Source organism: Abramis brama (genome assembly GCF_963993115.1).
Source record: "Abramis brama genome assembly, chromosome: 15".
Classification (NCBI taxonomy): domain Eukaryota; kingdom Metazoa; phylum Chordata; class Actinopteri; order Cypriniformes; family Leuciscidae; genus Abramis; species Abramis brama.
This window is the reverse complement of record NC_139977.1, coordinates 13,097,017-13,121,414: the sequence shown is the minus strand read 5'-3', so window position 1 is coordinate 13,121,414 and position 24,398 is coordinate 13,097,017. Positions and strand designations below refer to the sequence as shown.

General features: G+C 37.1%; 1 protein-coding gene across 1 annotated transcript; it reads right to left on the bottom strand.

The window, feature by feature from the left end:
- Positions 1-380: 380 nt before the first annotated feature.
- On the bottom strand, positions 381-24,175 carry unc119a2 (unc-119 lipid binding chaperone a2). The gene is made up of 5 exons (XM_084136641.1): positions 23,558-24,175; positions 5,505-5,618; positions 4,271-4,370; positions 2,006-2,178; positions 381-1,848 (listed from the first exon to the last, which is right to left on the bottom strand). Exons 1-5 carry the CDS (start codon positions 23,856-23,858, stop codon positions 1,736-1,738), a joined length of 801 nt encoding a protein of 266 aa, XP_083992767.1. The 5' UTR covers positions 23,859-24,175; the 3' UTR covers positions 381-1,735.
- Positions 24,176-24,398: the final 223 nt, after the last annotated feature.

The window sequence follows — 24,398 nt, the reverse complement described above, 5'->3', positions numbered from 1 at the left end:
AAAAAAATTTTTTTTAAAGATGACACTTAAGTCTGCATTTCGCGGTATAAAAAATACAGAAAAAAAACAGCAATATTGTAAAACATTTACTACAATTGAAAATATTTTCTATTTGAATATCTTTTAAAATGTAATTTATTTCTGTGATGGCAAAGCTAAAATTTCAGCAGCCATTACTAATGGTCTTCATTTATTTATTTTTTATTTTTTGCTGTAACCCTGGTACTTTTTTCCCCAAGATGCTTTGATAGTTCACAAATTATTTTCCTTGATAAATAAACCCCCCAAAAAATGTCCACAATAATTGTTTATAAGACAACGAATGGCTATAAGAAAATAAAGACAACTTCAGTAATTTCCACAAAAAAAAAATCAACATATACATTTATTTCTCTTTTATTCCACACTGGCGTTTGAACGGTCCAAAACATGTTTCATTTTCTCCCCTCTGAAAATCATTTACAATAAATCACAATTATAAATAAAGCTGTTACATGTCTGACTAGAAACATTTTTCAAGTTATTCCTCCATTTTACACACCTACACAAGTCCTTGAAAGCCTCCCCCTTATTCATAAACCAAAAACAGTTTCTTTAAATCATCCTCCTAAATGCACTTTTTGCACTATGAATACAAGGATCCTTGGATAAGACTTAAACCTAACCTCTGCTATGTGCACTAAACAGCTGTGAGGGCTCTGGCTCACTGGAATGTGTGATGGAGAGATGAGAAGAGACGCCATCTCTTGATCTCTTTGAACTACTGTTCTTTAGACAGCTGAAAACGGATATTTCTTTCCTATTGTTTTTTACAAAGACAAAAAGAAACCACACGAACCAGACGTTTGTAATGTCAAGGCTTGTAACGTGTGCAGTGTTCCCTTTTCGGCAGACGTTTTTTTTTTTTTTTTTGCACAAACGTTGTTTTATCTACACAACCTCTCGTCCGCAGTGTGAATTATGTACTTTACGCAGAACTTTGGATGCAAAAGTTCCTAGTATCAACATATTCATGACGGCTGTGCACCATAAACTCCTTTTGAATAGATTTGACTTCATTTTTTGCTCGGTTTTAGTTTTTATCCACACAAATAAATCAACATCTCAAAATTAAGCAAGTTTGTTCACGTATCAAAATATATCTAATTAAACACAAATCTATCAATTAAGTCAAGGTCTCACCATAAAATCATATTATATTCTATTTAGGATGAAAAGTTCACAAGTATGAAATTCTGATGTAGCTTATTCTGACAGGGAAAGTAATACTCAACATCAACAATATATAGACTTATTTGTGTTAAACTGTGAGGACAGCCCACTTAAGACGCCCCCCTCTCACTCATACACACACACACACTCTGAATCAAAACCCCCACTCATACACACACATGCGCACAATGAATAGTAAAACCTAAGTACCATTCACATTACAGTGCCTTGCCCATAAAAAACATGGGACTAGAGTGAATTTGCTCATGTTTGGGGTAAGTTACAAAATATAATATCTATATTTGCTGATGTGAACAATGGCAGTGTGAAATCACAATAGGGTATGCATTGGACAAGACCTTATGATACGACACTTTAGATCTCAAAAACAGGCATGACCTGCAGTGCAGGTAGTCGTCTATGACACTGATTCGAGGAGGGCGTGACTGCTGGACAAAGACATGTGATTGGTTCTTAGGTCTGTCAGTCAAACTCTCTGCCTCAGTCCCGTCCCACCGCTGTCTTACGGGCCTCCGCTGTACGAGTAATCTGCTTTGTTGTGCATGACCAGCTTGTTGTCCACAAAGTAGAAGCTGTCGGACTGCGTCTCGTAAGGATGGAGGACCATCTCACGTACTGAAATAAAAGAAAACACGTCAGAGAGCTCAAATCACCACTGAGATATGCAGATAATGTGATAATTATGAAGCTATATATATATATGCCTCTTTGAGCATAAGGGACTTCTTTTATTAAAAAAACAACCTCCGTTGAAAATGTTGACGGCACTTACTGAGATCCTCTGAGAGCGGCGGGAACTCGTAGATGTGCTCACAGGTGTTCTTGCTGCTGGGGATGCAGAAGCCAAACTCAAAGTCGAAGCTCTTCAGCAGCTGCTCGCGGAAATAGTGCCTCTCAATCATCCGGAAGTTATTGATGGGGATGTCCCCTACTGTGAATTCAACACTAAAAACACAGAAACAAGGTAGACAAGATATTCAGCAGAGATCTGGCTCTTCAGTGTTCATTTATATGTAGTTTTTCACTTGGGGAAATTTAGATAGCTGTTTACTTATTAACTTTCCTACGACTGTTCAGCATTCCTTTCCTCAATGTATTACGTGAACTGGATACATTATTTATAATGAGAAGCTTATTGCATCTCCCTCTACATTCTGCCCTTTAGCATGATTATGTGATTTATTCGACAGGTTTAATTTAGAGACATTATTTATGCTCTTTTTGTTGTGATTATTATGTCTGACCTTAATAAGCATGCGCCTGTTGTGGTGGAATATGAGACAGCTCAACTAATGAATATCAACTGTCTGTCCTTTAATGTGCTACTGAGTTTATTTTCTCTCTTTGCAAGAGAGGACAATATGATAGGACAGGACTCCAGTAATGATCTAATTATGCAAATATTTAATGATATTCTGCATGGGTTCATTTTTAGTAACTTTACTCTCCTGATTAATTTAACAGACATTTGAATTTGAACAAATATAGTTTTGATTGGTTGAACTTGACCTAGGAAAATGGTGCATTAAAGGGCAACATACATTACCATTCAAAACTTATTACTGTGAGTCCTATAGAAATCATTCTAATATGCTGATTTGGTGCTAAAGAAACATTTCTTATAATTAGCAATGTTGAAAACAGTTGTATTGCTTAATATGTTTGTGAAAACAGTGATGCCGTTTTCAGGATTCTTTGATGAGACAGTTCAAAAGGACAGGAATTGTATAAAATAGAAATCTTTTGTAACATTATAAAATGTCTTGTCTTTACTGTCCTTGATGAATAAAATTATAAATTTCTTTCTTATACACGCTCCCCGGACACGTTATTAGGTACACCTGTTCAACTGCTCATTAATGCAAATAATCAGCCAATCACATGGCAGATACTCAATGCATTTAGGCAACAAGTAGACAATCTGCTGAAGTTCAAACTGAGCATCAGAAGAAAGGGGATTTAAGTGACTTTGAACGCGGCATGGTTGTTGTTGCCAGACGGGCTGGCCTGAGTATTTCAGAAACTGGTGATTACTGGGATTTTCACACACAACCATCTCTAGGGTTTACAGAGAATGGTCTGAAAAAGAGAAAATATCCAGTGAGCGCCAGTTCTGTGAGTGAAAATGCTTTGCTGATGCCAGAGATCAGAGGAGAATGGCCAGACTGGTTCGAGCTGATAGAAAGACAACAGTAACTCTAATAACCACTTGTTACAACCGAGGACTGCAGAAGAGCATCTCTGAACACACAACATGTCAAACCTTGAAGTAGATGGACAGCAGCAGAACACACACCGGGTGCCACTCCTGTCTGATGAGAACAGGAAACTGAAGCTACAATTCACACGGGCTTAGCAAAAATTGGACAATAAAAGATTGGAAAAATGTTGCCTGGTCTGATGAGTCTGGATTTCTGCAACATTCAGATGGTAGGGTCAGAATTTGGCGTAAACAATATGAAAGCATGGATCCATCCTGCCTTGTATCAACGGTTCAGGCTGGTGCTTGTAGTGTAATGGTGTGGGGGATATTCTCTTGGCACACTTTGGGCCTCTTTGTAACAAAATTAGCATATTTTTAACACTACAGCCTACCCGAGTATTGTTGCTGACCATGTCCATCCATTTATGACCAGTGTACATCATCTTCTGATGGCTACTTCCAGCAGGATAACACGCCATGTCACAAAGATCAAATCATCTCAAACTAGTTTCTTGAACATGACAATGAGTTCACTACTCAAATGGTCTCCAAAGTCACCAGATCACCTTTGGGATGTGGTGGAACAGGAGATTCGTATCATGGATGTGCAGCCAACAAATCTGCAGCAACTGTGTGATTCTAAACCTCTGAGGAACGTTTCCAGCACCTCCTTGAATCTATGAGAATTAAAGGCAGCCCAACACTGTACTAGCAAGGTGTACCTGATAAAGTGGCCGGTGTGTGAATGTGAATATATTTTTGTAACTATATTACTAACCCCATACTTTTGAAATGGTAGTGTATACACTGACTAATTTTAAAAACTGTACTTACGTGGCTCCTACTTGACGTAGCCGTAAGAAAGCCGGTGTAAACTGATAACGTACAAACCGCCCAGCGTTTGGATCAACATCTCTTTTATCCCCTCCTTTATCTGAAAAAAAAGAGAAAAAAAAAAGACAAACATCACAATGAGAATTAAATGTATAACATAACTGAAATCCAGACTCATCAGACCAGGCAACATTTTTCCAATGTTTATGTCTGTTCATAATTGTATATGATGATTGTGTAACCAAGTGTTAAAAGGACTAAATCAAGACAGCAGAGACAAGCAGACATTTTACATTTTTTGTTATATATATTAGAAGCTGTGAATGCTGCAGGGTTTTTTTTTTCTACAGCAAATGCACATCATTCACATTCACAGCACATTACTTCATGAATCACATCCTATTTCAGTCTTCTGTTCCATTTCAGTGAACGTCATGTGACTGCAGTACCACCTAGTGGTCAAAATTACTAATACCCCTTTATAACTCTGGAAATGGTTTTACCTAGTGAAATAAAACTTGGTTATGTACACCTTGGGTAAAAATAAATAAATAAAATAAAAATAAAATTTCTCAGAACCTTTGACCTGCTCTGCCTAATATTGTGCTTTTGCTCATTTGTCAGTTCAGTCTGCAATGATGTGCCTGGCCCCATAATTGCAGCTTGTAGCTATATTATTTTTGTTATTTTATATTATTATAAATTATTATTTATAAATGTTCATAAAAAGTCCTGTAATAATATTTGTAATATACAAATGTCAAAAGCCAAATGACTAGCTAAATTACTAAATATTGTAAAATGTAACCTCGCGCTAACAAACACCTTTTTAGGGACAAAATATATCTGATATATTAACAGATCACATCTCACTGCTGCAGTGGATTATTAACTGATTTTATCTTTAACAACACACTCAAACTTTTCTTTGCAATGTCAAATGTTAAGCCCACAAGTTTGTTACTCAACATTGCTAATTATAGGCCAAAAACTTGGACACAATTGTCAAAATCAAGCCAGCCTTTGTGCTAAGGTAATAAAAGTTTGGCTTTTTACATGTACATGTACACACACACACAGTAAATTAACTGTATAACTGTGTCAACTGTATATAAAGTAGATTAAATACATGGATGTAAGACCCACAAGATCCAGTAGACTCTCCTGTATCCAGTATCCAGATCCAGTATACTGCTGATCACATGACTGGAATCGGTAACCCGCTCACACTCACCTGTGGCTGGTGGTTTGGTGATCTCAAACAGTGTGGTTGCTGTCTCCATATCCCTGATCTTGAAACGTGTGAAGTCAATATTGTACACATTGTCTTCTGGACAACACAGATAGTCTGTGGGGGGAAAAAAAGAAAAAATTAACTACATTTACAAATTAATATTCCTGTTCCCTACAATCATATACACTTTAAGAGCCACGGTTGTAATGATAATGTCAGCAGTTCAAATTGGTACCTTAATAATTTAGTATTACACAGATGTATAAGACAGCAGAGTGTTTACTTGGAAGCAAAGCCAAAAGTGCCCAAAAATTTATCTTAAAACAAAAATAAAATTTGTCCAAAAACCTTTAATTATTTTATAAGATAAAGAGCAAAAATGCAAAAATTAATCCCAGACAAAAACAAAACAAAAAACGTGCAAAATTTGTCCAAATATTATAATTGCATTATTTAGGGTCCGTTTGCACGACACCATTTTCAACTAAAAACGTATGCGTTTTGCCCGTTCATATACAATGGCGTTTTGGGCTCCTAAAAATGCAAACTTTTGAAAATGGGTTTTAAAGTGCACAATACCATTATCGTCTCTGTGTAAACTACAAAAATGCAAATTTGTGAAAATGGTGACATCATGCGCATGCGTATGACATGTTCAGTCTACAGGCGTGTAAGTGTTTCTTAGTGACATCGCCAACTACTGGCCTGGCAGCAGAATACAGCGTTTTTCGAATACACGCTTTCGTGGATCCGTGTGAAAGGGGATCGTTTTCACAACTTTGTCGTCTGTACACGAAAAACACAAAGGAAAAAGTACATAGTACATTTCCGTTTTTAGTACATTGTTGTTGTGTGAACATACCCTTAGACAAATTCTGTGATTTTAAGGGTTTTGATAAGCATTTAACATCCAGGGATGCAAACTCAGAGGCATTATTATAATTGCCTGATTATTAATATACACTGAATTCCAAATTCCAAAAAGAAAAAGTGTACTTTAAATATCTGGATGATGCACTTAACCAAAAAAAAACCCAAAACACCATGCACTCAACTGTCACAGCTTTAATCTATGTAGCAGAGGGGGAGGGGGTATCAGACCGTATAAAATTCATACACTCATAGGCGTAATTTGCGGGTGGGACGGGTGGGACATGTCCCCACCACTTTTTTGCTAAGGTCGATATTGTCCCCACCACTTTTGAAACATCTCGCGGCACGAATGTACCAATACAAATAAACAAAACATCTCCAGTTAACTACCAGAGCATTCATTTCATTCGTTTGTCAAATAAGAGGCGATCTAGCGCTGAAATGTGTTGTTTTTGAAATCAAGTGATCAAAGTGCTCGTTGCCGCTGTGATCAGTGGCGCGGATACTGTGTTCTCTTGTGGCTCGCGCACAGTCTTCACTCGGACGCGCACTTCAATCCGTTGTGGAGAGACTCTCTATTCGTTCCGGTTAAATTACAAAACAAAATGCACACAAACGTGTCCATGCCTGATATTCAACCACTGAAAAACATAATCGAGAAAAAAAAAAAAAATAATAAAAAAAAAAATATATATATATATATATATATATATATATATATATATATATATATATATATATATATATATATATATATATATATATATATATATATATATATATATATATACAATAACATTACATTACGATGTGTATATATATATATATATATATATATATATATATATATATATATATATATACACACACATCGTAATGTAATGTTATTGTACATACATTTGTTTTATGATTTAGCATTGAGTTACCCCCACTTTTTAAAACAAAGTTACGCCACTGCATACACTACATGGTTGAATACATAGTGCATAAGTGCATAGTGCGTCATTTGGGACACAACTAATGATCTTTTACCATGGCGATGACATTTGCTAGCGAACGTTAGCAGAAGTGTCCTAGACGTGACTGCACATGCCTCCTAAATAAGAAAACACTGCAGTATGCTATAGATATCCATGCAATCACTCACTTTACATAGCATCTGTCATATCTACAACCAATAATGACCTGGCCTGGCGCTTGACTTAAAGCGGCAGTGAAAACGGTCAAGATCTGTCCGTTTCAGACCTTCATTGTTACCACTAAACCTGCAAGAATGCAATGTAAACACATGAACTCAGTCCGCACTATTTTTGCTTCAGTAAACCCCACAACCATAAGAAGTGACAGTGCCAATTAGTGTTTGCTGCTCTGTAGGTAGTGCATTGTGGGTATGTTTTGCGAGACGTACCCATGAATTGTACACATCGGAATTCTGACTCATTCTTAGGCAGTTCATTAGAGATGCCAGAATGACTGTTCCCGTGGGATGTTATTTGACAAATAAATTAGACCCTGCTTAGACAAACAGAGGCCACATTAAAAATAAGCCATTTTAAGTCAATAACTCAGTCATCACCCTTATGTTTTAAACAGAGCAATGGTAATCAATTAGTATTTTAGGCCAAGTGCTGTGATTCACAATTTCCTATTCAGAGCACTCAAACTTCAGGGTATTTTTACAGTAGCAGTATCAAGAAAAAAGTGGTAAATTGGTAAATGAACACCAACTGAACCATGCTGGGCTGCGTTTCCCAAATGCATCGCAAACCTAAGTTGATCGTAGAACAATTACCACCAATGGTCCCTACGATCAACTTAGGCTTACGATGCTTTTGGGAAACGCAGCCCTGGACAGATATAAAGATGGGAAAGGGAAAAACCCTATCATCCACAGCATTAAGCCTCGCAGGGATAAACAATAATGCGAATATGCAACTCATCAGGGCTTACACAATAGCAGCATTTAAATTGCAAATGAGCCATCTATTAAAATGCACAGTTGTTGGCACTTAATATTCAGATTTTGTGTGTGTGTGATTTCCTGAGCACACATTCTGGAGAGCGATCTGTCACATTAGGGCTAATGGTATTTAGGTTTCAAAATAAAGCGGTTTTCAGCTATTATTCTAATTGTCTCTCACATTGTAATAACACATCTTTGTTTCGAAAAACATCTTCTGTATAACAACTGATAACGTTTTTCTGAAAACTCAGGATGACGTAGTACTGTATGTTATTTGTTACAGAGACACTATAAGAAAACCATTTGTAGGCTAAACATTACCATTATAACAAATTTTGTAACCTGTATGCAATAAATTTACATTTGTAAAATGGGAGTTTACTTAATTTGTGGATCACTTTAATTGCCCATAACCAGATAGAAATTAGATTTAGCCAGACTAAAGATATGATGGAAATTGATTAGGGTGTTATTATTCTTACATCCATGTATTTCCTTCAAATTTTCCCTTAATAAATTAAAATTTTGTCATTTCTTGTTGTATGTTAAAAAGTCAAATTGTGAAAGAGTAATAATGTGTAATGGCATTTTCTAGTAATATATAACGTAATATAATGGCTTCATCAAACTTGTGGTGACCAGAATTTGGATCCTGCTCAGATTTGCCCTTGTCTTGTATGGATTCATTAATTAAGTCAATTAGATGCAATGAAAATGAGAAGTAATATTTAAAAAAAGTTGTTAAAAAGGCTTAATTGCCTGTAATACTATTGCAAAATGACAGAATTTGTGAAATTAGTGCATATCAACCCAGCCACAACTTTTAAAGTTGATAAAGTGACAATTAAAGAATCATGGTGAAGGACAACGTTCTGAATGTTGACCGTATAATTCAGTTTATATGCATTTTGAGTACTGTTGAAGAAAAAAGCTTGCTAGGAAATGTATAGACTTGTATGACATTAAATTGGAGACATTAACCAAAAAAGCTCACACGTTATATTGGCTTCAGCAACCTGAACCACACTGTCTTCATAAGGTTATGATATTTGCAAATTACTCAATATACCACAAAACCCTATTTGCAACACATTAATTCTAATATACCATTTAGAAAGAATGCATCTAATCTAATGTGTCTGCTTTTCTAAAGACAAACCCACATAAAATTGTCAACAATCATGAACAATAACATGTTATCAACAACAACAAGATCCAGCCTATGAATGGATTTAACACAATAAGCCCACCTGAAAGAAGGTGCATTCCCCTGGTCACATGCCACAGTTTAGCCCCTCCTCTCCGGACACTGTACATGTGCTCCCCTAAGAGCCCAGGGCCCAGATTAGGCCCTAAGCAGCTTAAGGCGTCTCAGCATGGCAGGGGCGGATTGGGACGCGATCAGGAGATTTAAATGGCAGGCAGGTTTTGAGTACCTCTCTCTCTGCTGCACTACACTGTGATGTAACTACAACTGACCAAACACAGTCCTCAATCATACATTTTCCCATCTGGTTTTGTAATGGCATTTACCACACAGCACAGAAAAATAGACTCTGACCTGAATGAAATGCTGTCTGACCCATAATGCAAACATAGAGCTCTCTAGAATAAATGTTGGCAGCATTTCTGTTGGCCAATCAGAGGTTTTTAAGTTAGACAAAAATTAGCTGTCAGTACTGGGCTCTCAGTTCCCATGGGTAGGGTACTTTGTATAGTGTGTGAGGATGATCGTGTTCGTCTGCCAACACCGAAGACCATTTCTGAGCCAAGAAAAACCCTGTATATTGTACATATGGTGAAAAGTGATCTACAAATAAATGTGAATTGAAAATGTGAAAAATGTAATGCTAGTCAGCTGATTCATTGCTCTGTTGCATAAAAGCTGCTATTTTGGAGGTTGCTATTTTTGAGACGACATTTTCCACTTTGCCCCTTACAATCAGTTTTGAGATATGCAAGCATTTTTGACGTGAAACTTCGTGCACTAAATTTGAATACATGCAAGTATAAATGAGATTTCACAGTAATGACAAAACTATTGACTTCAGTGGCGGCTCGTCAGGGGAGGCACAGCCTAGCCAAGATTTTGAGGTGAAAATAGGAGAAGGACGATTTAATGTTAATAAAATTCCCAGTTATTTATTCCATTTCATGGCTCAGAATGTGTATTTTTTCTTGTAATTTCACCGCTGTAACACCATAACATGTTAATGAAATCGAAAGCACCGCTTTTCTTTCACGGACGTGCCGAATCTGCCGACATAATTACAACTGCTAAGGGATAGAGAGGGCAAATCCATAGCCGGCCTCTACTAGGCCTCTTGTGCCTCAGTCGGTAAAAATAATAGCCAATCACCATTGAGTGTTTCACCTTCAGCACTTGAGAAAAGTTACATAGTATATCAACCAATCATCGAAAATACGTAAATTACGTGAGATTAGTTTGAACTGCTACTGCTACGCTGATAATATACCACCAACTACATTAATTCAGGAGAGCAGCGATATTGAATATTTGATTGCCAACAAATTTACCAAGCTATCATTCAAACAGTATCTGCAAATTAAAACTGAAGGAAAACTCCATGCTTAAGCTGGATATATAGGCTACAGCAAACAGATTTACTAAACGCCCAACACGCTCTTTTAACACAGGCATTTAAGAAGGGATGGATGTTTGCTTCAAGTGATAGGTGAGAGAAATTATATTTGTATTATCTTTATGTACATGTTTAATTTTCTGTCTAAAAGTGACCAAAAAGCCCTTTAAAGCAGTTAAGCAAATAATAATAAACATCATCGTCATCATCCTCCTCGGCAGGGGATCCCCAGACATTACAATTTAGTGTGCCGCCTCTATTTTAAAACCCACGAGCTGCCACTGATTGACTTACATTTCAATTCATTCTAGCAGGGTTGGAGAACATGGCGAGAGCATCAAAAGCAGAGAAATGCTTAACTTTATGCAAAAGAAAGGCAAAAAAATGTGCAGAGAAGCTAATCCTAGATGTCTGTCATAAGACTTTCAAAACCTGCTTTGAGGAGTGTGTTACAACTGCACTAGGTGATTACATTCATTCAGAGACTTTTATAATAACTGACTCATCTTAAACCCATTTAATAATCTGTGCAGTGAATGACGGCGATAGTAATGAGGATTAACGCAGAGATGTAATTCCTCAGTATCCGCTACATAACAACTAACACCTTTAGAGCAACACAAATTAATTTAACATCGACTTCTGTTCACTGACTACAAATGACACTTTGTACAAAATCACCTCTCCACTCCATCGCTCCATCTGGCTATTCATCTATGGCAGATTTTTGTCCAAGAGAGACACAGAGACTGATGGAGTCTGAGTGAGTGTGGCTAGAAATGTGTGTAGCAGTACATTAATAAGAGGTGACCAGTAATCCGCTCTCAGGCACATTGCCCAGATCAGTGAGGTAATGCACAGAGTAGCAGGTGTGTCTCTATGAGTCGGGAATGAGGCAGTGTCACACTAACATGTCTCACGGTGGGCGGCAGAGACAGAGCATGCCGGAAGGGTTTTACTCAACAGCTCCTGTAAGATACATGAATACAGCCAACATTTTGTCAGAGCCATGGTCTAGGAATTCCAATATTGAGCTGTGGTGCTCGTGCAAGAAATGATAGTTTTAATCACCGTGCAACACTGAATCCTACATAGGGTTCAATATTGTGCAATATATAGGGTCTACAATAATATTGTGTTTGTTGTTTTAACGATATGCAATCTGACATTAGAGTATGTCCCTCATTTTACAAGAGCACACCTAGCGAGTAACGCACAAAAAAAAAACAATGTTACAGACGGGACAGTTCTCCGTTACGGACGCGAGCGCTCTGAAAGCGGCACTAAAAGACTGCTTTAAAACTTTCACAGAGACCTCAAACAGAAAGCACAAAGCCTGTCTTTAAATTTAATTTCGTTTTGTATTAATTGTATCTTAATTTTAATCAATGTTTCATCAACCAATTGCCTGGATATATTAGAAAATAGATAATCACGACACGGGGGCGCCGGCGCGTGAACTGGAGCTCGTCTCCTAAATTAACCGAAACTCAGTGATAAGGTAGCCTACTTGCCTCACAGACCTGAGACATATATAGAAAGCTTGAAATGTCTACTTTTGAACAGAACAATTCAAAACGAAAGAAAACAGACTGTTCTCTGCTTATGTAATCCGTATGAAATGTGCATTTCTCTCTGGTGCGTTCACTACTGCGAAGATCACGGGTCAGCATCGTCAACTTCATCTTTCCAGCCGACACTGACACAGAAAACACTTGTTTATTAGTAAACAATTAAAATGTCTCCTGCTATATTTTACATATTCATAATCATTAATTTTGCCGGTTCGTTGTGACAGCTTTTAGGTGCTTTATATGTTACATGAGCGCATCAGCACCGAAAACATGGAGATTTGTTTTCTTTTGGGAGGCATTTTGTTTGTGTTCAGGCTTTCTCAGTTGTCTTTAGGCGCGATGTCACGAGGAGGCTGCTGATAAAGTTGCGAGTAGGCCTACATATTGGATTCAGGTTTATTATTATATTTAAAAAATACCCCAGTTTTTATGCCTGTCGTATCATTTTATTTTGTTGTATTTATCCGCCACACCTCAAAGGCCGGTCCGTGAAAATATTGTCTGATATTAAACCGGTCCGTGGTGCAAAAAAGGTTGGGGACCGTTGGACTTCTAGATGTAGTCTAGTAGGTTAGACTAATGCGCTTGAGCATTTAGAATGAACGCTTTCTGATTTAGTCTGTTAAAATGCATTTAAAATGCCCCCAATGTTCAAGATAAGGGGGCAAGACGCCTCTGTAAAAATGTGATATTGATTTTATGTAACAGTTAAATAGACAAGTTAATATTAAGTGACTTACATTTTTAGACACAATATTGCCTGTTTTTGCTCTATTTCTTCATCAAAAATAGTTTCAAACAAAGCCACAGGACTTTTGTTACTGAATGAACGTGTCGTTTGAATGAATGATTCAATGACTCACTCATTAAGACAGTCAAATGCTTCATTCCTGAATGAATCAGCCGTTTGAATTGGACTCAATGATACCACCTACTGGCGGTTTTAACTTCACATTTAGAGTATTCATTCATTTTTATATAATTTCAAATCTCAATATTCAACGTTTTATGTGTAAATGCATCTAAATGCCATTTAAGATGCAGCTTCTGTGTTTCCTCTGCATTGCAAAGATGAATTTTGTTGATACTGATTTCTTTTGATTGGTAACATTGTCTTATTCTAATTAAATTTCTTGATTAAATGTAATCATTTGATTGAAGATGATGCATACAGTTAATTAAGTTAAAAAAATTGCCCTTATAAAAGGTAAAAATAGCCATAAAATGTCAATTTTAACTTAGGCTATTGGAAAAGATGATTTCGGTCACTGCTGTGAACTGACCACTTCACTTGTTAAAGATCTCTGTGCTGGCATGGATTGTGAAAATTTAAACTGGTATACAGAGATGTGTACGAAACATGACTGATTCAAAATGAGAACATCAGTGCTTTTCTGACCTTTAGGCGCAAGCCACGCGCAACAACCACCTGTTTAAAACGTGCTGTGGATATGTTCATAACCATACTAGCCCAACCACAAAAATAACCACCAGATGTTTGCTACATTAAACCAGTCTTAAACGGAAAACCGGCTTGCTAACCGTATCATCAGCAAAATAAACAACCACAAGGTCTGACAAAACTAAAATAAGTGAACAGCCATTCAGTAATCACTAATACAGACATGTAATTCCAAATTACACAGTGTTTTTCTAACAAATTAACTTTTAAAATATGTTCAGAACAGGTAAACGAACATTAGAACTAGATGCTTCACCGCAAAGACACAAAACAACCCTTAACTAGATGGCAGTTAGTTAACTATCACTAACTGACATTTCAAAGAATATAGATCTAGATTATTGATTCTCAACTGGTAGATCATGACCCTAAAACAGGTCACAGTTCTGTTCTGACAGGGTCAGCTGAGAACCACTGATCTAGATGACATTGAGTAGCCGCTCTGAATGTGACCACAATATTTTGAAAGCATAAGAGAACTTTAACTGTTTTGCACAGGCTTGCAACCCTTGTTTGCACATGCACACGAACAGGATGTAAAAACCTCAAAAAGTGCTTGGTGTTCTTATCACAAAAACACACATGCACATTGTAGGACGAGAGAACCTGATAGAGGTCACAATTACACATGTCCGGTAGATTTAGGCTCAGCTTTGTAAATGCCCAGCCAGGAAATTCGCTTCATGGCCAGCACAGACATGACCGCCGTGCCTTTGGCCGTTTTAGCGTGACCCTGGATCATTCTGCATTAGCATCAAGTAGCGCCGGGGTGAGAGGATAGGCCGCTGTGAGCACACCATGGAAACAAGAACAACAACATACTGGCATGACAGAAGAGTTTAAAGTACTCAAAAAGAATAATAAAAAAAACATGACTCAAGTAAAAAAGGGCAACAGGAAGTCACAGGCAGTGGACGGTCTAAGAGTGCATTACGTGAACTCCCGCTCTTTCTTTGTGTGCACATCCTCAAGCATCACCACTCAAAACTGAACAAATCTGTGTCATTAAATAACCGTTCTCTGATTGCAGACTCTAGCAGTATACAAATATGTAAATATATGTAAATGACTCACACGGCAAGATTGGTTTCTCCAGTTTTTTTCCACTCAACTGTCCTGCTTAAATACTGCTTGAATCATCTCAGTTTGTCTTAGGGATGCACCAATTTGGACAGTTTTGGGCAATTTTGCCAAAAAGAAAATTATGAAAATTATAGGCAGATGCTAAAAATTTCAGGCAAAAATACATTGATATCTGTATATACGCATATCTGCATTGTTATTATACAGAGAAACCTCACAGCTCGAGATATAACGCAGCTTTCCTTACTCTTTCACTGCATATGAAATATTTAAAATTAAATATCAGTGTATGGAATTTCATCTAAGCATAAGGCAGAGTATGCGATTTTAGTTGTTCTAACATTTTTCAATAAATTTAGAATAAATGTTAGAACAAAAGTTATTGGTTAAAGTTAGGGTAGGAAATGTTTTTCATTAACACTTTTTGTTTTAGGCCTACTGGTTGAAACTCTTGTGGAAGTCTTAGGACCAAGAAATGTTCGTCCAATCATGGCATTCGGTCTGAATGGTGGTACAAGAGCTCTGTTAGTTGTTTACATTCATTATTATTGAAATGTTGTTTGCTTTGAGACCCGAGGTAATTTAACACCGTTTCTTGTGACGCTTTGCAGACTCTGATCTGGCTGTGCATGTTCATGTGTTCATGAGGAGGCGTGGCTTTGGGGACGCGCTGAAGGAAGGATGGGATCTCATGCTTTCAAAGCTAGCTATTGCTAGCCTCTCCGAAATTAAAAGGTAGGATGGGCAATCACGATTTGTTTTGGAAAATATTCATATGCGAATTTCATGCACAAATTCATGTGTATGCACACTCAGGGAATGATACCCATTGTTGTAAAGGTGCAGTATGCGATTTCTGAGAAACACTGTTGATATCTGAAATCAACCCAATCAAACACACCCCTCCCTTCATTACTCCGCCCCCAAAATGCACAAACATGCAATGCAAGAGTGGATGTCTCTTTATCATAGTTGAAGTGAAGCAAAATAATGCTTCAATGACACTCAAAACTGTCCTGTTACTTTAGCTAACATTACAACAACAGCATATTGGTACTGTGAAACATAGCAAAACCAATGCTCCTCATGTATGGAGTAGAAACAATTCAACCTCAGTCTATTTTTAGGCCTTCCTGCTTAGGTCTCTCCAGCGCTGGAAATCTTTTCTAATATTAACAGGGGTCCTAAAGCTCTTGGTCCTAAAAAACTTTGAAGGTTGTCTGACCATATATACTATTCAAAACCGAATAATGCTCAGTTGTCAAAAGGAACACATTTATCATCATCCATCTCGCATTACGAATAGCTTTGCTCTGCGGTTCAAGGGGGATTGAATCTTTCACTACACCGGGCCATGCTAAGGACACTGGGTTGCAAAGGAGTGGTGTACATTTTTAGCGCATTAAGCTCGGCAGATTAGCCATCTGGAATTTAGAGGTGCAAATATAGACACAGGAAATGACAGACAGTGGAGAGAACCAAAGGGACAAGGGATGCAGTCCACTCTCACCTGTTTTTTAAAGTCAAAACTAACAAAAAAAGGGAGGGGGGTGGGGGTTGGTAATAAGTCTTAAATTTGTGTGATTACTAGTCTCATGGCATTTATAGCTCAAAACAAGCTGGTTGCAGAACTAAGCACAGTGTTTTTAACATTTAAAATTTTAAAGTCTCAGGTCTTTGCGTGACAGATGTTTTCGTCCGTTTTTGGTGTAGGCCTACATCAAAATGAAACAGACTTTAGAAGAGGAAAAAAGCAGCATAAGGTGATAAGAAAGGGACATGGTTTCAGCAGACAAAATGATTAGAGAAGTCCAGCATACATCACTAGAGATGTTTCCACTGTTGTTTCACCGGAAAATTGAGTTATGACATTGATCTAAAATCTAAACAAATTTATTTTTGAAAAATGAAACGTATGCATGGATGAATCATTCACAATAAAATCAATAACATGCATTTACAAAATATTTTCATTTCATGCCATCAAACAATAGAATAACCTCACTACTACTAATTCAGTGACATCTCTCTTAATTTCATGAGGTAAACAAAAATCGTATTGTAAAGTAGCAGTTCTGTAAAAGTGGGTAAAAGACTGGGAGTTGAGGTAATAATCATTCTCGAGTATCTAAATGTAGCAGTGTTTTTTTTTGTGTGTGTGTGTGTGTGTTTTTTTTTTGCTGCAGAAGTCAAAGCTATAAAGTGTCTGAATAAATGGCAATATAATCTGGATAGATTAACACTGAAGCTGGCTCACATTTAGAAGAACAGAATTGGCATGGAACTGAAAACACACAAGCAGCCAAATCCAACCTAGAGTTAAGCGAGACGTTAAGCGGAAGAATATGCTTAGACGTCCAGTTAAGTCAAACAAACTGGCTTGGAAAAAAATCCGAAGTGTTGTGTGCACTGAATGTAGTCTTAAAGAATAACAATGTAGTTGATGAATTTAGGAAGAGTAATGAGCTTTTTCCTGATTCGCTGGTCTGCTATAGTACAGCGTTCGTATAAATTACTTTCTGATAATTGTGTGCACAGAGTTGGAACAGGAACAGGATATTACATTTAAATAGGGAATGAGTACTGGAGAGGACAAGGATTTTCTCCATGTACTACAACACCAAGTCCCTTAAAGTAGAATGCACTCATTTACATTTATTTTTCATCAGATGTGGATAGTAATTCATGTACTTTTATTTTGAGTTCCAATAACCAAGAACACTTTCTTACAGATGACTAACGTCTAAAACTGAGTGGAATAGCTAGAGAATCTAGATATAGATACGGTGTCTGTTTAATACAAAGAACAAGGGAGAAAAGTTAAAAGAATCAAGATATTGAGGCCAAAGAACTGTGTGTCCTAATGCAGTTTAGTGATTTTCAACATTGATCTTATAAAATAATTATTATTATGGCCAACAGTTGTTACATTAAAATCATAGTTCAAATAAGTTAAAAAAAGACATAAAAATACATTATAATGTACAATTGGAAATAGGTCCTGTTCAGACCTGGGCTGATAATTAAAGTTAGGGTAGGTGATTTGTTCCAGAAATAATTTTTGTTTTGCTGGTTGAAAGCCTCTTCACATCCTGATAGCAATCACTAAGTTAAGTGGTCTAAATGTATATCGTATGTGGAAGGTGTAGGACCATAAAACGTTCATCCAATCATTGAATTCGGTCCGAATGCATCGCAACCGAAACAGCAGCCACCTTCTACAGTTCCTCCTGAACCAAAACAACGAGCTTAAGCTGCGTTCACACCATAACTGTAATTTGGAAGAGATGGAAACTTGTGACGTTACACTCGGGAGCGGTTTGACTTGACTTTTTGAGTTTCAATGATTCTGCAGCAGTCAGGTGGTACAGGTAAGTGCTCTTTAAGTTGTTTATACTAATTTTATTGTAATGTTATGTGCTTTGAGACATGAGGTAGTTTAACGCCGCCTCTCGTGAAGCTTTTGTTTGCTCCCTGCTGTATGCGTTCATGTGTTTTGGAGGAGACGTGGGTTTGGAGATGCTCTGAAGGGAGGGTGGGATCTTATGCTTTCAAAGCTAGCTCGCTATTGCTAGCCTCTCCGAAATTACCTACCCTACCTTTAAAACAAAGGCTAATAATACAACCTTTATGTTATGTTACACTAATTGTAAATTGTTGTTTGATGCTATTTAAACTTTGTGCAAATAGATACTATTTGCACCTCAGCGTATCTAGTACATTAGAAAGCAGTATGCATTAATAATGTCATATTCAGTGTATATGATTATATTTATTTAAATCATAAATGGATGCTGCATTATTGGGACGTTACTTGTCCCTATCCCTAAAAAGTCCTCCCCTACACCGGGTCCATAACCTTACCCGTTACACTATTCCCACAATTAAATACCCATTAGGTACTATGGGCCAGATTCCAAAAAAGCGCTGATGGGACTGGAAAGTTCTGCGATCAACTGACGACGTGCAAATTAAAGAACACAGACGCAGCCAGATCATTTCCAAAATGACCAACGCAATGTACCAAGAGCAGCACAATTTTTATTGGGAGGTGGCGTAAACACCAGTAAAACCTTAGTAAATAACCTTGCATGATTAATTTGCATCTGAAATGGAAACTCATACAAATGCATATGCAATGAGGTCAGCTGCAAAAACAACTGTGTCCTCGCATGTTCAGCGCCAATTTTTCACTGCGTGTCTTTAGTTAAAATCCTGACAGTAGTTTTTTTTTTATACCAAAAGAGGGATTGCACTTGCGAAAGATGTTAGTAAATCTGGTCCTAAATTTCCACTTTTCTATTATTTTCTTAATTTTTATTTAAAATAAACGCCTCTTGGAGCTCATGAACATGCATGTTAGCCAGGATGATTTTCAAAGCAATTCTGACAATGAAGTGCAGGTATTAAAGCAAAGACTTTAGTCAGTGGAGCCAAAGGGCTACACTTCACGAGAAAAGGACGGGGGGATTGTTCGTCTTTAACACTTAGAGACTGCAGTATGTGGATCATTGTCATTCAGACTGAATATATGAATATTATATTTATATTTTTCAAGGTTCAGAGTTAAATTTATACTGTCTGTGTATTTTATTCAATTTGGCCTAGAGACAAATAGGTCAAGGTTATTTTCTCACCAAGAGCCATGTTTAATTTGTTTAGTTAAAGGACGGACTTCTGAAATAGTGCCTAAATTAGTCTAAATATGAATAAGTTACCCAATTTTTATAAAAGCATAATTTGGGACTAATTACCATGAGCAAAGCTAACTGCTAAAAAAAAAAAATAATAAAAAAAAAAAGAAAATCCATAGAACTGACTACTCGCTTTTAATGGCCTAAAGAGCAAGTAACAAAGTTATTGGCCTGATAACGACATATTGTAATTTTGAGACCGTCATGCTCAGGAATGACACTACAAAAATGTAAAAACAATGAGCTCATCGAACATCCTGTGACCTTCAAATACTTCCTTTTTCTGGTGCTGACTGTAGAAATAGTCATTTTCATATGTCAAATCCTCTGCAGTGACAGGAAATGTTGCTCAATACAAGACAATTTGGAAATTACAATTACAAACCTAGACAAAAGCATCATCGAATGCAAATGGATAGAAGGCCAAGTGTTAAAGCAAATAAACACACAACAGGTGGTGGAATAATCTAAAGTTTGAACCTGATGAATTTGGACTGGCTAGGAACTAAACTTTAGGACAATGTTTCGAGATCAAGCCTATATTATAAATATATCATACATGCAAAGAAATATATTTTAATCATTTTGAATGATATTACTCTTATATTAGATCTGTGCCTCATTTCAACATATAACTGCTTCTCTAAAGCTCCAATGTCTCCAGGAAACTTGCTCTTAATGAGGATAAGGGTCTCCTGCTCCACCTTCATTGGTTTCCATGGTAAGAATCTCAACATATGCCTCGACAATTACTGAGCAAGCAATGCATTATCTGAAGGTGCTAATATTGGTCAGTCTGAGAATAATCAGGTGCCAACACGTGTTTTCCTACCCTCTGTCAATTGCTCGCAGAAGATCTGTCATCTTAATGGCTCAGCAATAGAATTTTAATAGAAATTATTAATATAGCATTGATATAAATGATATTAGAATAATTTTTCGTAAAATGTCTTTAAAGCATGAGTGAATAACAAAGAAAAGAGAACAGTGGAACCATTTTGCATGTTGACTGATCAAAAGATTTTTGTGCACTAAAATTCCAGTAATCAGAGCTGAGGTTTGAATCGCTTGATGAGTCAGAGCAATCTATCGAAAGAAAAATATGACTTGTGTTCTGTGAGAAAAAGCACAGGTTTGTTGCTTTGAGTGGGCAGAATTTTTCAGATGTTCAGAGAGGGCCAACAGGCTTATGAAGTCAAATACTGCAAACAGGTGAAATTATGTAACTGCTTTGAGCAAATAAACATGCTGTTTGAGTGACTAGAAACAAACGCGTACTGCATTTATAGGGCACATTACAAACTTTCCACAAAAGTGGAAAAACAAAGCCCAGACCCTGCTTATTTACATGTCACTTTACCATTGTATGGTTAACAGGGTTATGACGGTATGATATAATTTTCGAGCAAGAGTTTATTCATTTTTATTATTGTTTTCTAATAATAAATAAATATATGAATAATTATTAATAGCTGTTTTGGGGTTACATAATTATTGTAAATTAAATACCTGATAAATTTTACATTAGAAAACAGGTGTAATGAATTATTTTTTAAATGCATTTCTTTTTATTGTAACTAATAGTGCAGTCAAATTGATATATATGTATATATATGTATGTATGTATGTATGTATGTATGTATGTATATATATATATATATTTATATATATAACACACACATACATTATGGCGTTAACGCAGCACTAATGACAGCACTAGTAACTAAACATATAATTTATCATTTTGCATGGCAAAAATATAGACAGGGCAAGTAAAAATCTGATTTTTGTTTAAAATGCTTGATTTTTTTATTATTATTGAAAGTAATTTTAAATATTTAGCATCTGGTCATTCAGTTCAGTTACATATCAGTAACATATCAAGTACCTATTCATATCAGTTACTTGATATCATCTTCATTTGATTTCAAACATAACTGGAATACTAAATTCTTATTAAAACAATTAAAATATCTTTCCTAAATAAATTATAAAAGCCTACTTGGAACCATCCAGAGGTGTTGGTTGACAAGCGGAGTCAGGTCATTCATACATGGGGAATAATGATATTTTTTAGAAAAAATGGCTGCTAATGTAGGCTACAATTCATTAGCAAAGACTGTGTACATAAATAAACAGGAAACAGAAAGGTCGAGACAAAATGAGACAGAGGTGACGCCAGAAAAGTGAAACGGCAGCCGCAAGTTCAAACCAATCCAGTCCAGAGGTGGGGCTCTTAAAGTATTGTGTTTACTTTAAATAGGTTATATGGCACACGTCTGTTGTTTTCAAATAACATCTTCGTAACCAAAAAAAAAAAGTTACATTACAAGTCAGTCAGTGTGCAACAAATAGACGCTAGCGAATAAGTTGTGTTTGGAGGACGTAACCATGGCAACTCGAAAGTTTTTCTGTTCAGTTTTGTCATTTTCCCGCCGATACTATACACTCATCGTTTTATTGTAGATTTATAAATCATAAACACAAAAACAACTTTAGTGCATGGTTTAAAAAGTCTTTAAAGCACTTGACTGTAAGATAACTAACAGTTAAAGGGTCCTAGGTGTACAGTATATGACTTTCTTCTTTCAGCCAAACACAATCGGAGTTATATCCTGGCTCCTCCAAGCTTTATAATGGGAGTGAATGGTAACTTGAGATTTTGAAGCCCAAAAAAAGTGCATTCATCCATCATAAAACTAATCCAGGGGTTTGACAAAGGCCTTCTTACAAAAACGCATCACTTCATAAGGCCTTTTAACCCACTGGATTCGTATGGATTACTTTTATGATGGATGGATGCATTTGTTTAGGCTTCAAAATCTCAGTTACCATTCACTCCCATTATAAAGCTTGGAAAAGCCAGGATTTTTTTTCATTTTTATTTTTTTTAATATAACTCAGACTGTGTTTGGCTGAAAGAAGAAAAGTCATATACACCGGATGGCTTGAGGGCGAGTAAATTATGGGGTAATTTTCATTTTTGGGTGAACTAACCCCTCAAGGCGCGCCAAAAGACAGGAGGAAGAGCCTGAACAGATTGAGGTGTGAAAACTTCAGAAATCCTTTACAAGTCCTCTCAAACTGGTTAGAATTAGGCATGAATATAATTGATTGATTGATTGAACAGAATGCAAGTATGCAAATACATTTTAGGAGCCATTTCTAAGAGGTTAGGATTACATGCAGCCTCTTCATAAAGAGTTCATGGGATGTGAATGTTGTATAAGACATTGCACATGCCTTTAAAAACAGTAATGGAGGGCTTATTGGCCACCTGTTACCTAATCATGCTTAGGACTGCAAGAGGAGGTTAATTACAGTTGATCCTTGGGAAGTGTCATTGCCCATGCCATTTATTTATTTCAATTTCCAAAGTCATCCATTAGCTGATAAGTTCAATTTCAGCAGTATTACCAGTAACCCTTATAATTTATAAAGGCCTTTAGATTGAGCTACACTGATGCACTGCAACGCAATATTTAGACACCAATATGTTGCTGGTTTGTATTAAACCAAATGCTTGCTCTGTTTCTCAAGCAAGTTATTTAATCATTCTTTGTTATTAAAGAAACCCAGTGATCGACAATTGCTACAATATGGCGATTACAGCATAGTGAAGTGTTCATAAACAAGAGGATCTGTGCTTACTCAAGTCTACTGAAACCCTGCGTTGATACAAAGCGCAAAACCCTGCGTTGATACAAAGCGCATCGTAACGTTACATTGTCAATGGCTTCCGACAATGTACGATGTTTGGCGAAATATTCCGAGTGTGTTCCGATCCACTCGATCACTTACTTTCAGTGATCTTCTGCAATCCCAGCACATCCTCCGGGCTGATCGTTTTGTTCCCGAGCAATTCCACTTCTGTGGTTACGGGGACTCCGACGTCTGTCGTGTTGCAGCCCTTCTTGACTTTCATGGCCTCGGTTAAATCAGGGTTGGAGTTCGCTTGTCTGCCGCGGATGCTGTGGCGGTTGTTGCCGTTGCCGGTGTCTCCGCTGCTGCTGCTGCTGCAACTACCGGGATTAACGCCGCCGGACTTCTTAGAGCTCGATGGGTCCTGGCTGTTGCCTGTGCTGGTACAAGAATAGCTCATTATCCGTTCCTCCTCCTCCACCCCCTGCTCCCCCGGTCTAGCAAAGACACAAAACAGTCACCCTCCCACACCCGAAGGGCTGAGCAGGTCGCCCGCTTAGAGGTATTTAAATCCTCCCGTTCTCCGCTCTCAGCCCGAATCTCTCTCGCGCTCAGTCTGAGCTGAACTATTGCACGCGGGAGGGGGTCGCATGCCGTTCAGTGGCGCACCAGCAACAGTAAATAGTAATTTGACTGATATAAATGACTGTTTTGAGTGCATACAATTGTATCCCTGAGGACATTATGTTGGATAAAATCAGTCGTCGAGCCTGGACTGATTTTGTTCATTCTAGCTGTTTTGTATCTCCCTGTTTTTTGTGTGGTACGGCCCAAATTGATTCGTGAATTGTGTGAACGTGCATCTCAGATAAACAAGTCAAAACGAATCAAATAAATAAAACCCCAGCAAATGTGAGAGGTTGAAAAGCCAATCATATTAATTCTATTTTTTTAAAGAAAAAGGAAACTTTAACGCGATTAGTAAATATGAGCTTTTTGT

Bases quoted from the DNA above. Each gene is read 5' to 3' on its own strand.
- unc119a2 (XM_084136641.1), bottom strand. From the start codon at position 23,858: ATGAGCTATTCTTGTACCAGCACAGGCAACAGCCAGGACCCATCGAGC. The intron at 5,619-23,557 runs GTAAGTGATCGA...TTCCCCCCACAG, and splicing joins ATTGCAGAAGATCACTGAAA to ACTATCTGTGTTGTCCAGAA. The intron at 4,371-5,504 runs GTGAGTGTGAGC...CTTTTTTTTCAG, and splicing joins CACCAAACCACCAGCCACAG to ATAAAGGAGGGGATAAAAGA.